The 14,831-nt window shown below is 31.9% G+C and overlaps 1 protein-coding gene across 1 annotated transcript; it reads right to left on the bottom strand.

Annotated features, from left to right (window-relative positions):
* Positions 1–625: 625 nt before the first annotated feature.
* On the bottom strand, positions 626–13,918 carry LOC139517318 (squidulin-like). Its single transcript, XM_071308246.1, has 5 exons — positions 13,793–13,918; positions 6,063–6,093; positions 4,330–4,473; positions 3,199–3,450; positions 626–1,396 (listed from the first exon to the last, which is right to left on the bottom strand). The coding sequence occupies exons 1-5, from the start codon at positions 13,793–13,795 to the stop codon at positions 1,368–1,370; spliced, it is 459 nt and encodes a 152-aa protein (XP_071164347.1). The 5' UTR covers positions 13,796–13,918; the 3' UTR covers positions 626–1,367.
* Positions 13,919–14,831: the final 913 nt, after the last annotated feature.

Below are 14,831 nucleotides of genomic sequence, written 5' to 3'. Positions count from 1 at the left end.
TTCTTGTTACCGGCCCCAGGACTTTAATGTATAATAACTTGATAAGAGAGACTTGATAAAGGGTTTAGATCGTTATGTCTCTTCGTTATTTGTATCACATAGCGGTAACAATGTCATCCATGAGCTTGTTGTTGTGATTTAACGTGATGGAATTTATTTTACTAGTTTCACTAACTTTTCAATTTAATAATGCCAACATACAACCTCTATTGTATTAACATCATAGTTGGAGATACCGGATCAACCATGCAGTACAAACGATACTAGTAACAGTCTTGTCAATACCAAAATACTGATATCTTGATGTGAACCTTATCATCAATGTGTACCGTATGGTTGTACTTATTGTATAGACCCGAGTTTCTGTAAGACACATCATAAACATTTAAGAGCTAATACACCATGCAAACAACATTGAGTCTCAGAGTATGTTGTCACTTTAGTACTGTGGTATAAAAAAAAATGTAACATTAATAACAGTTTCTTTTTTTTTGCGTATACATATGCGTTTCTACAAAGTGTTCAGCGGTTTGAAGTCCTGCTTTAACAGTTTTCATGCTAAAGGTTGTCAACCCGTCCGGCCTAAAGGTACACATATCTAGTGGTTTGAAATAATACACGTTCAATGATAAAACTTCACATTTATTTTTATTCAAGAATAAAATTAAAATAAATACTACAACAAATATCAAGAGTCTACTTATACCATACTAGTCAACAAAAGTAACGATACAAGGCAATGTATTTACCATATATAATCAAATTGGATACACTGTACCAAGATAAATAATTGACCAATTGGTCTAATATTTGCAGAGTGTTATTTTCTTATTAAAACCATTGATTTAGGGCACAAACGCGAAATTTGTTTTTTGCAATTTTTTGTTGTTTAAAAAATCGTATTTTCAACCAAAAATTTAAAAATCGATATTTGAACTTAAAACTTTAAATTTAAACATGGTCTGCTTAAATTTTTTAAGGCCTTTACAGACATTTAAATACTTAATTCTCATCTTCGAAATTAAGCGCAAACTTTTGTCATCTTTTTCCGCAAAATATATTTGACCCCTGTGTTCAATAACACGATATTTTCTCACTTTCCAATTTGGTCAGATTCTTTTAACCATATGCATTTGCTGTGCAAATGAATGATTTTCATTGGATAATAGAACAGACTTTCCTATTTATTATATTTTATGATAGTTCAAAATTGGAGTTCAAACTTGTGTACTGTTACTTTTGTTGACTAGTATATAACGGGAAAAAATCTTTGTCAATATCGTCTTTCATTCTCATTTAGATTTGCACATTTATAAAAGTAGATTGCAAAGCAAGTTCTTAATTTCCCATTTCCTTTGTAAAAGTTATCACTGCGGATTCATCAAATTGACAAATTCTGAAATATAAAAACAAAAAGATCAGAAAGTACAACCAAGTTATGATTTTAAATATAATGTTTACTTCTACTATCATGTTACCATTTAATCACACACAAATTGTAAGAGAAAGTGACATTACATTTCAACATAGTAACCAAATCAAAAATTAAAAAAAAAAACATACAGATTTCAATTTATAAAATAACCCGTATGTACCTTCCTGGGATGCCTTATACCGTGGTTTGATCTGCCAACGATTACGTTATCATTTATTTAGAAAAAAAGAGTTTAAGTTGTCTTTTTTTTAATGTTTCAATTTAGTATAATATTTTGACGAAGTAATAAAAATAATCTTCTCTAGATACATTTTGAATATTGTCTTTTATATAAAAAAATCATGGATTTCTTGGATATTTGGTCGACACAAAAAAATATAACTTTCATTAGTTTATTAGATATGACTGGAAGATGTTGTATGAGTGACAATGAGACAAATCTCCATCCAAGTCATAATTTGTAAAAGTAAACCATTATAGGTCAAAGTACGGTCTTAACACGGAGCCTTGGCTCACATCGAACAACAAGCTATAAAGGGCTCCAAAAATTACTAGTGTAAAACCATTTAAACGGGAAAACCAACGGTCTAATCTATATAAAAAAACGAGAAACGAGAAACAGTAATAAACCACATCAACAAACGACACCAACTGAACAACAGGTTATAAGTCCCAATATATGTTTATCGATTGCAATGTAGCGCCATCTGCGTATCTTTCGTGAGTGATAAGGATTTAAATGTAAAATGTTTCATAAGTGGAAGTGTTTCACTCGATTGTGCCATTTAAGAATGCCGATCGTAAGACCCTCATTGGCAGTCAAGTTCGTTAAACATCCCCTAGTAGTAGTAGTAGTGTGAATTAAATAGTTCAATCGTTTTCTACCATATTGTCTTATGTAAAATGATCAAAGAGAAAAATAAAAACATATCAAAAGAAAACAAACAGATACTATGATCAAACAAAGAGATGACGACAAGATCAACAACAGCCTGCAAAACAAAACACAGAAAACGAATGAGTAATTTGAAACCTAACAACACCAACGACACTCATCGTGTTGTTCATGGCAAAATAAAATTAGGGGACTAATCGCATTCTGATATTTCACAATCAAGTGAAATGTGGTATTGTGGCTACGAACATTGTTTTATCCTGCAACAGTCAATTATTGTACAAACAACCAATATATTTTTGCTTTATTTGTACTTGTACAAAAAAGTGTCCGGTTACCACGCTTACATATTGAGCAAACTATAATGTGGATATTTCTTTTTGCTTGACAGTTCATTTTGGGGCCCTCTTCGCGGTCTGCCGGTTTATTAAACTTGGTCAATTTCTTTAAAAATAAAATAACAGAGACAAATATTTGGATTTCAACAACTAAAGCTTCGAGTGCTTGGTAAAAAACACAGGATAAAACAATGTATGTACATTGTCGGAATATAAAACGTGAGCCTCGCTTTTCGTCCTGTTTCTATAGCTTGTACAAATGGTTTTTATATTTACCAACAATGTACATAATTATAGTGTATATTTATGTGAATTTTACTGTATTGTTCTGTTTTCTCTAATTTTAACTTAGACTTAGGACTCATAAATATTTAAATAGGAACTGTTACAGTAAAGGGTGAAATATATGGTAGCACAGCTACATTTAACTGCCCATTACTCAGAGCATTATTTTTTATAGCAATTTTCTGGTTAATTAATAAATAAATATTTCAGATTACACTTGGATGTTGCATAATATGATTACTTACCTTCATAGTTAACTAGTCCATCTCCATCAATATCAACGGCAGCTATCATTTCTTTAAAGTCTTCATCTGTTAAATGATCCTCTCCTTTGTTCAGCAGTGCATCCTTCAATTCGTCTATATCTAAAAATCCATTCCCATCCTTATCAAATGTTTTAAAAGCTTCCATTAGATCAGCATGCTCATTTCTGTTTTGTGAACCAAAGGTTTTCATGTAGTATTCTTCAAACTCATTGTATTCTATTTCATTCGAACCTGAAATATAATGGTCTTTTTAGTCACCCCAATTCATTCGTAAAAATGACTAAGCATATTTTTTTCCAAATGAGATATGGAGAGCAATGTAGTTGTCTCATTGACAATCTTATTATATTTCCTCTGCATTTGTTTTCCTGTGAATACAAAATAACATTTCTCGCTGAACCAAGCACCTGTTAAACCCCTGGAGTTGTCATATGTCAGCTTAGTAAAGTCGTAACATCAAATAACCAGTCTTTTGACTCCATACATACTTGGTAGCAACGAGTTTGTTATTTGCGTCGATCTTGTGTACGTCTGCTAAACTAGAACATGGCTAGTTTTAACAACAAATGCAATCTTCAAATTTTTCCTACTTATTCGCAAAGACATGAACTAGAACATGGCTAGTTTTAACAACCAATGCAATCTTCAAATTTTTCCTACTTATTCGCAAAGACATTTGAAAATTGTGTTTTAGTTAGAGATATTCTAAAGATTTTGATATTGTTTGTATAGAGACATGTCTGTAATTGTATATGTTCATATTTTTGAATGCCATTGAAGGGCATTTTATTAAGGAGTTCAAATTAAATATAAACAATTTATAGATAGCAAAAGTTTGCAAATAACCACAATTATTATTCAAACATTTTAGCGTCCAATTAATATGTAAATATGTAATTCTTCATAACATATATACTAGCTGAAGTGCTTTTCTATAAATAATACTTTTGACAGCTCCAATTTGATGCATAGTTCTTTGGATCGTCCGCATCCAATTAAGGAAACCTTAAAAAGGATTTGAGTCATTTTATAAAAACGTCCTGATAGGATGTTTATAAATATACTACATAACTGACCGTCTATAAAAATACCACTCACAAGATTACATACCATCTTTGTCTATTCCTTGAAACATTTCTTCAAGTTCATCTTTAGTTGGGTTCAGCCCTAACCCACGTACAACACCAGCTACTTCAACTCTTGAAAGTTTCCCTGATTTGTCTTCATCAAAAATGTCAAAGTATTCTTTGATTTCTAAAATAGTTCATAACAGTTATAGTGCATATTATTGGTATGTATATATGTATATATTTACATACATGTACTCGAATCATCTTACCAACTACAATTTGAGAATGATTGAATTTGAATATTAAAACATTATATTAGTCATATTTTTTTTTAATTTCAATAAAATCAAGATGTTAATTTTTTAGCGCTTCATGTGACTGTGACTTTTTATACGGCAATATTTCAAATTGTACACGTTTATTCGAAATTTGCTTCGAAGGACTTCTTTAAACGGAATGATTTTATTTGCATCAGAAAGACAAAATACATCTCTACTTGAATGTCTTCCAAAGATTGTTGTTTTGGTCTAAGGTTTGCTGTTGTCGAAATCTCCTTACAAATGATCAACTTATCTTTTGTAGGGGTAAATTCAATAAAAAATTTCCCATTGACTTTAATGCTAATCTATGTATGGAATTAAATTTATACCTGATTTACCTTTAGAAATTGTAAACTTTCATATAACATTCATGAAAGTACAAATATAGCCCCATCTTTTGCACTAATAAAAACATAGGGTCATGCGGCATTTTTGGGCATTCACATGGCCTTGTTTACAAACAATGTAGATTCGCACTGAATTCCTATACTGACCCCATTACTTTTCAACCTTGTAGAAAAAACATTTAATACATTCAGCATTTATTTTTTTATTTTTTTTTCAACTTAGTTTTGATCCATCTGGCAAAAAATATTTATTAAAAACATTATCTACCAATCAGAAGAGTATATGACTTCAGTGTTATACAGAAAGCTAAATGGGCGGTCCTCTCCTAAATGGGCGGTCCCTGATGACGTATACCTATTTACTGAATTTACCCCTATAAGAATATAAATATCGATGTTCAGAGTTACTGTGAAGTTAATATCCCAGACGCAGGATAAGTCAGATGAAAATATAATAAGATTCATAAGATAGATACACTTATCATATACTTAAAGAAAGAAAAATAATGGTATAATTTTACCAATGATAAAAAACTAATTTTTACATATGTTTATTCATTAAATTGAAGAATTGTCTTAGCCGTGAAATATGACTTTTGTTATCAACTGCTTCCGGTTTATATGAACTGTTTCCGGTTATTATCGCATGCCTTTCTATAACGTTTTTGCATAGGCCAGTCAACGATTTCGCATGGCATTTCAACGTCGTTGGCAAATTTTCATATCAGACCCCTTATCACCCTATGGTCAACATCATGTTATAATCTATATTTATCTTTATTATATCAACATTTCCCACTTGACATAACATATGCGACTTATTGCGGCATTTTTACTTGCAAGCAGGAAGACTTAGTGAATACCATCATTGCATTACCCTTTTCTTTTGACCATGAAGTAGTCTTTAACTTAGTTTAAACAATATTTTATGTTTCAAATTTTTCAAATGATAATTATACTATAGAAATACAGGGATTCAGTAAATACGTCTCCCTTAGACACTTAAAACATGATTATTGATTTCTCATATTATGGTACATTCTTTTCCATTTTTGTTGAGTTTGCAGTTTACAAAATGCCAAAAACTCTGCTGATTTTAAGTTTACCTTGTTGTTGTTCTTCACTCAGCTGAGAAGCCTGAAAATTAAAACAAGGATTTGTATTGCCAACAAGTCAAACATAACTGATTTTTGACGTTAATCATTTTCATCAAAGTATCAACAAAACAGTGGTTTTTTATCCGTTATATAGATTAGGTATAGTCTAAGCCTTCAACTAAACCGGTCCTCTTTCTTACACAAATAATAAGATGTTGTATGATTGCCAATGTGACAACTATCCGGTCCTCTTTCTTATACAAATAATAAGATGTTGTATGATTACCAATGTGACAACTATCCGGTCCTCTTTCTTATACAAATAATAAGATGTTGTATGATTGCCAATGTGACAACTATCCGGTCCTCTTTCTTATACAAATAATAAGATGTTGTATGATTGCCAATGTGACAACTATCCGGTCCTCTTTCTTATACAAATAATAAGATGTTGTATGATTACCAATGTGACAACTATCCGGTCCTCTTTCTTATACAAATAATAAGATGTTGTATGATTACCAATGTGACAACTATCCGGTCCTCTTTCTTATACAAATAATAAGATGTTGTATAATTACCAATGTGACAACTATCCGGTCCTCTTTCTTATACAAATAATAAGATGTTGTATGATTACCAATGTGACAACTATCCGGTCCTCTTTCTTATACAAATAATAAGATGTTGTATGATTGCCAATGTGACAACTATCCGGTCCTCTTTCTTATACAAATAATAAGATGTTGTATGATTACCAATGTGACAACTATCCGGTCCTCTTTCTTATACAAATAATAAGATGTTGTATGATTACCAATGTGACAACTATCCGGTCCTCTTTCTTATACAAATAATAAGATGTTGTATGATTGCCAATGTGACAACTAAACCGTTCCTCTTTCTTATACAAATAATAAGATGTTGTATGATTACCAATGTGACAACTATCCGGTCCTCTTTCTTATACAAATAATAAGATGTTGTATGATTACCAATGTGACAACTATCCGGTCCTCTTTCTTATACAAATAATAAGATGTTGTATGATTGCCAATGTGACAACTAAACCGTTCCTCTTTCTTATACAAATAATAAGATGTTGTATGATTACCAATGTGACAACTATCCGGTCCTCTTTCTTATACAAATAATAAGATGTTGTATGATTACCAATGTGACAACTATCCGGTCCTCTTTCTTATACAAATAATAAGATGTTGTATGATTACCAATGTGACAACTATCCGGTCCTCTTTCTTATACAAATAATAAGATGTTGTATGATTGCCAATGTGACAACTAAACCGTTCCTCTTTCTTATACAAATAATAAGATGTTGTATGATTACCAATGTGACAACTATCCGGTCCTCTTTCTTATACAAATAATAAGATGTTGTATGATTACCAATGTGACAACTATCCGGTCCTCTTTCTTATACAAATAATAAGATGTTGTATGATTGCCAATGTGACAACTAAACCGTTCCTCTTTCTTATACAAATAATAAGATGTTGTATGATTACCAATGTGACAACTATCCGGTCCTCTTTCTTATACAAATAATAAGATGTTGTATGATTACCAATGTGACAACTATCCGGTCCTCTTTCTTATACAAATAATAAGATGTTGTATGATTACCAATGTGACAACTATCCGGTCCTCTTTCTTATACAAATAATAAGATGTTGTATGATTGCCAATGTGACAACTAAACCGTTCCTCTTTCTTATACAAATAATAAGATGTTGTATGATTACCAATGTGACAACTATCCGGTCCTCTTTCTTATACAAATAATAAGATGTTGTATGATTACCAATCTGACAACTATCCGGTCCTCTTTCTTATACAAATAATAAGATGTTGTATGATTACCAATGTGACAACTATCCGGTCCTCTTTCTTATACAAATAATAAGATGTTGTATGATTGCCAATGTGACAACTATCCGGTCCTCTTTCTTATACAAATAATAAGATGTTGTATGATTACCAATGTGACAACTATCCATGAAAGACCAAATGACATAAATGTAGCACCTTTTTATTTTTTATTTCAGTCAATGTATTGTAATAAACAGTTTTGTAATTCGGAAATTTGGTGAAATTTACCATAATTTCGGTCATTTTACTGTTATCAGAGATGAAAGTATAGCTACAAAAAATCTAGACCACCACAGAAACTGTTCTTTATAGTGGCAGACTACTGAAATTTACTTCAAATTAATTTTTCATCCTGAAATAGTCAAACATGTGGTAAACGGGAGGCAACTCTTGATATTCATCTCATTTATATTGGCATATAATGGAAAAAAACATCGGTCTGAAAGAATAAAACTGTCACAGAGATCCCACAAAGGAACACTAAGAAAATTCCCATGTTTCACAACCTTTTCCATGAACGTTTAAGCAAGTTCAAATAATCTCAAATTTCTACCAATTTGAAAGATGTGTTTTAGAGGCAAAGTTCACTCGGTGATATAAATTTATACATTTTCATTGACTTTTTCCCCCCCTTTAATAATTTGTACTTGTCTCCAACTGTATGGCTGTACTCAATGACATTGATAAACCAACTAGTGCCTGAGAAAGCATGAAATTCCGGAATTTGTCCGTCACTGGTAACAAAACAATCTAAACTACAAATGTATATTTATTCCCCGTTTAGTACCGCTAATCGATAACAGGTCTTCAGTTTTGAGCAAAACTCATACTTTACAATAAACTATAAAATATTTTGGCCTGACACAATATAAAACAATTCAATCAAGAAAACTAACGGCCTGGTCTGATCTATCAAAACAATAAACGAAAAACAAAATATGGAAGACAGCAATTAACAAAGCAGGTTCCTGACTCGGGAAGCCTTCAAGGCACAACCATAATGTGGCGGGGTTGAACATGTTTGCGAACGCTCAACTCTCATATAAACCTGAGACATTAATGCAATGTGCTTTAACAGTACCACACACCACTCAAAAAAGGCCTGCCTGACTCATCAAATCGACATAAAGCACAAAAAACAACTCACAATAAAACTAAAGACACAGAGTATTAGTTTCAAAGCTTATTACAACTAACAAATAAATCATATTTTCTAGTCGACTAAACCCGATTTTACTCATCATAACATCTGACCGGAAGCAAAATTATAATAACGGCCATTTATATGAAAATAAGGATTCCGATGAATCAACTATCCACCAAATAAAGGGTGTTGCTAAACGGCGGAAACGGAAAACGGAACGGAAACGGAAAGATATTTTTTATTAGACGGAATTTAAGTGGGGAATAAAGAACTATGAAAATCAATAGATCTTGTCTTGCTGGTAATTTTTGGTAATAAAAGTTTATATATTTCAATATAACAGGCGAACATGCAAGTGAGAAAATTCGTCATATAAGGTTGATAACTCCTATAAGAAGTCATCTAACAGTTTTGACGCGAATGGACAGAAGGTAGAGCTCAACATTCTAAAAAAATGAGATGATGAAAACGGGAAACATGTCAAAGAGGCAACAACCCGACCAAAGTGCAGACACCTTTCGAAGGCCACCAATGAGTCTTCAACGCAGCGAGAAAATCCCGCACCCGAAGGTGGTATCAGCTGGTCCCTAAATAAAATTGTGTACTACTTTGGTCAATCTAATTAAAAACCGATCTCTCATCGCTCCTGTTTCTGATATGTCGCGTCCCACGCGACATATCAGAAACAGGAGCGATTCACGCGACATATCAGAAACAGGAGCGATGAGAGATCGGTTTTTAATTAGATTGTACTTTGGTGAAAATTGACTTCACACTAAACTCCAACACATATAAAGGAGATTAAATTAAAAAAAGATAAAAGACTTACAAAGGCCAGAGGTTCCTGACTTGGGACAGGCGCAAAATTTGGCTGGGTTAAACATGTTTTGTGAGATCCCAACCATCACCCTATACCTCTAGCCAACGTAGAATAAAGAAACAAATATGAAGCAATACATGTACATACAGTAAAACTCATTTTAAAGTCCGAGTCCAATGTCAGATTAGACATGTTTTTCACATTAGGTTTTCGTTATTCATTACGTTTTTTAAGTAACAGCACTTACATTTTATCCCTATGTTTTTATTTTAACCTTGTCGGCTAACTTGGCTTACAGTCAGGGTTATTCAACACAGTTTTTAAATTAGATACACCAATGATAATTGTTGAAAAGTTTAACCAAAACTAGCAGGCGATTCCCTAAAAGACATTTGTTCAATAACATTTGGCCTAGCAGTTTCAGAGACAGAGACATTTTGTAAAAGTTAAAAAAGACGAAATTGGACGACGAACACCAAGTGACGAGCAAAGCTTTCTTAGCAGGGCCAGGTCAGATATTATAAAAAGAACTTTCTCAAAGTATACCACTTAAGACTAAAGCAGTTCCAATTACCAGCAGAAAACGATCCTGACAGAGCAAACACATTGATGAACAGTTCGCTATAATTGTATCAACTAAGAAGACATCAACTAAATATGTACCACTAAATAAACCGCTACATTCAAAATAGAAAGACATAATAACTTAAGCGAGAACAAAATTATAACATGGATTCAATACATAAAAAGTATGAGGGCCAGAAGAAATAGGCCATAAAATGTTTTAAAAAAAATGAACTAGCATATCATTATTCACAAATTGTTCAACAATCATTAATACTAGCTTGATACCTCATAAATGGACAACAGGAGACATTTGTGAATGTCTGCTAATTATCTCAAACATGCATTCTCTGAAAGATGCTGCAACATATAGTATGCTACCCTATAATGTGTTACCGTCTAGATTTTTATATCACCAATGCTTTACGTCTTAGATGCATTATTTTTTTTGTTAGTTGTTAGTGGCTTTGAACTAACATTTACTGTCAGTTAACTGCGAGTACTCTCATATCTGTACCTAGTGACTTTTTGTTGTTGGAATGTACAAGTACACAGCCACGTTCACTTGTATTTGTGTCCATCTGATGAGTTAAGCAACTCATTTTTTTTTGTTCGTTCTTATGTTGTTATGTTATACCACCGTCCCATGTTGGGGGAGGGTTGGGATCCCGCTAACATGTTGAACCCCGCCACACACACAATCTGTATGTATGTCAAACATCAAACAGGTCCAACAGGCTGTTGATTCTGGGGTATCTCAAGGAACTGTTCTGGGTCAGGTGTTATTTAGCAAATGATATCAGTGATATCTTGGAAAATAGGGTGTTTGGCCAGTAGAAACAGCCAAACGATCAGATGCATAGTGTAAAATTAAGTATCATTGCCTTCATTAAAAAAGAACAGAGCAGAATGACTTTTCAGTTGTCTTGACATAGCACCAAAATTATTAAAGACTATCAATATATAAATAAAAGTAACTTTCAAATTTCAATATTCCTTTTATGTAAATGAATAATAATACATGCTATGTTAACGGGTGTCACATATGAAGCTGGATCTATTTACCCTTCCTGAGCAAACCCTAAGTTTTTCGTGGGGTTCGTGTTGCTCAGCCGCCTTTAGTTTATATGTTGTGTTTTGTGTACAATTGTTTGTCTGTTTGTCTTTTGGTCTTTTTGGCCTTTTTTTCTTTTTTAATCATGGCGTTGTCGTTTTTTTTTTCGACTTCTGAGTTTGAATATCCCTTTGATATTTTTTGCCTAAAGCACCGTGGACATTTAGGACATGACTACGACTAACTTGGTGAGGGCAATGTGCAAATCGTATATATCCATGTAGGCTACTAACTGTTCGCCTCTTTTTGCACATCAATTCGTATTTATTGATTTAAATTCTAGGTGATATAGTGCTTTTCCTATGTAAATACCAAACAGCATACTTCAGTATTGCAAGGATTTACTATACAAATCATTGAGTATTGTAAAAGGGTGAGAAAGGCTTTGTATAGTGAGAGATTTGTCATTTTTTTTTCTCATAAAGTATATACAAGTTTCTATTCTAGTTCCCTGGTTTCCATATCGGATTTTGTTACGTTTTCTTTCCATTATACAAGAAAAGATACAACGAAAATAACCAATGCCGAACAACGCAACATGACACACCACATCACTAATCTTGATTCAAGGCAATTAAAAAAGAAACAAAGAAAAATAATGATGCAAAGTATTTCCCCAAAAAATTATTACTTAACAACCTATTTATAGAATCGAGGCCGATGTCAATCTTTTTTATGCCTATAGAGATTTTTTTTTGTGTTGTTCGGTTACTATCTTATTGACATTGATCAAACTTTTTTTAAAGAAAAGACGAACAGACTCATGAATCGCAGGAACGACGTACGAAATGGCCTTCGATCACATATTTTTAAAACACAGTCTCATCATCTCCTGGCAATTATTTCAATACTCAGTCCTTATGCTTTAAAATCTTTTATTTTGAATTCATTTCTCTGTTTGTGTCTTGTACATGTATGTAATACTGTATAAAACATGCCTATGTAGATAAAATAACCAAAAAGAAAAGATGTTAATTCTTTCTGTTTCCGTTTCCGTTCCGTATTCCGTTCCGTTATATTACAGACAAGAACTAACGACCGCTATTGTACCACAGGCTCCTGACTTGGGACAGGCACATACAGTGTGTGGCAGTGTTAAACATGTTTGTGAGTGCTCATTCTCTGGTTGAACGGTTGATGGATGTATTTTCAAATGATGAATCCCAAAATACAACATATTCATAAACTTGTATAACCCTCCAAAAAAAAATAGAAATAGCAAAGTCTATGTATAGACAATTTGTGCAGTACCCCATAATCTAATGGAGATTACAGTTACTTCGTTTAACTTATATATTTTTTTTTAATTTACTGACGTTTGGTTGGCAACATTATTAATCATAACAAGCTTGGTAGATACATAAATTTACCAGGGAAACTACTTAATTAGAATATTGCTGTCAATTTTGAACAATTATGTAAAAAAAAAAAATCAATCTCATACACTGCGTTTTATTTGTTGTAGTGATTTAATCTTTTAAAAAAAGTATTTAAAATTTCATTATAATTATGTCTGTGTATGTAATATGTTTCATGTATAATTAAGTTGTCAAACATTGTATATATATCGTATATGTTGTTCTTGCTTTTGGAATAAAAGTATTATTATTATTAATGATTGAATACTTAGTAGATACATTTTCATGGTTTAGTAGTAACACGAATTAAAGCGTTATCACGTTACAGTCAGGACTGGCTGATATTTATTTTCAAAATATAAAGAGATTTTAGGTATAATTATGTTAAAAAAAAAGCAACCCAACGAAATAAAACGTCAAAATACTTTGCTTGCATTTACCTTTAAAAATACGTATATCCATTATTTATTCAAAATAAATATTAATCAGTGCTAATCACATTGCACGGATGTAAATTAATGTGACGACTTTATAATGGCAGCACAATTTATATGTTTCGAGTATCTTGTGTGAATAAATGTTTTCGTTTTTATGGTTTGCCCGTTGCATGAGTCATACGGAACTAGTTTATGAACTTGTATGTACGGCCTAACAAATATATTATTTATAGACACACGTTTTAGTGTAACAGTATTTTGTTTTGATCTTACTTTCGCTGCATGACTTGAATAAAAGGTTTTTAATAGTCTAACGATTTTATCACTTAACTTTGCCATATTTTCTTTAACATGTATAAGCATATGAAATCATCGTAAAGCATTAACGTTGAAGAAGGTACTATCTTACCATAATCAGATCTTCTTCAGAGAATCCCCATTAAAGTTTGTTTACTCAAGGGTAAACGAAAATAGTCAATAAGTTGATTTACTTTTTAATATCTAAATGAGGTATTTTAAATACGTTTTCTGACATGTACCGATCATGACAATGAAACCTTTAAATAATCCTTAGTGATTCTTTGTATAGACGCTGTCGATAGTAAATATAAATATAAATAAAGGTTATTGAATTTATACTTTGGATTGATTAAAAGTAGGGTTAAGGGTCTGTTCTTCATCAAGTTAATGTTTAACGTATTTTGCAAGATGAATGTTAATTGATCGATCCATTTTATTTAGAGTCTATCGAATGAATATTAGTGGGGTGAAGTGTTTCCATATAACAACTAGATCTTTTGATTTTTCAAACTTAAACACGAATAAGTTGATATTTAACTCCAAAAAAGCAGCATTCAATGATAAACAAATAAAAAGAAACAAAGAAACATGACTGTTATATATCGAACCAAGTCTGACTAAACGGTTAATGGCTGCAACATAAAAGATCAATGGAATAGCTTATTATAGCAACCAATTCCCAGTAGAGAAAACAAAGAGAGACAACGCAAACAATTGTCAAGATTACTGAATTTGAACAGGTACAGAAACCAGTAGCGGAATGATGGAAGAAGCATATTAAATAGTCAATCACCACTTTATTTTAATTTTATGATGAAATGATTTTAAGAATTTACACATGAAAGGATGGTCGCAGTAACAGTTTTGGGAAGCAAATTGAAAATACTTCATCTGAATAATAGATGATATGGAAGTTACTGTAATTGTGACATAAACTAAATAAATGAAAAATATAAAACAAAATTATAGCAACAACAACATATGTTTTTCTTAATATTTGTAACTGTAAAAATTATAACGAATTGATATAAATCAGCAAAATTCACGAAATGAGTGATTCAACAACATCATTTTAATTTTTATCACTGATGGATTTAAATGTTGCACAAGAGGATGATCACAGCGCTTTCGTACACATTTTCTGATGT

The sequence above is a fragment of the Mytilus edulis genome, chromosome 3 (assembly GCF_963676685.1).
Source record: "Mytilus edulis chromosome 3, xbMytEdul2.2, whole genome shotgun sequence".
Taxonomy (NCBI): domain Eukaryota; kingdom Metazoa; phylum Mollusca; class Bivalvia; order Mytilida; family Mytilidae; genus Mytilus; species Mytilus edulis.
Note: the sequence above shows the minus strand (reverse complement) of the source record. Positions and strands in the feature narration are given on the sequence as shown.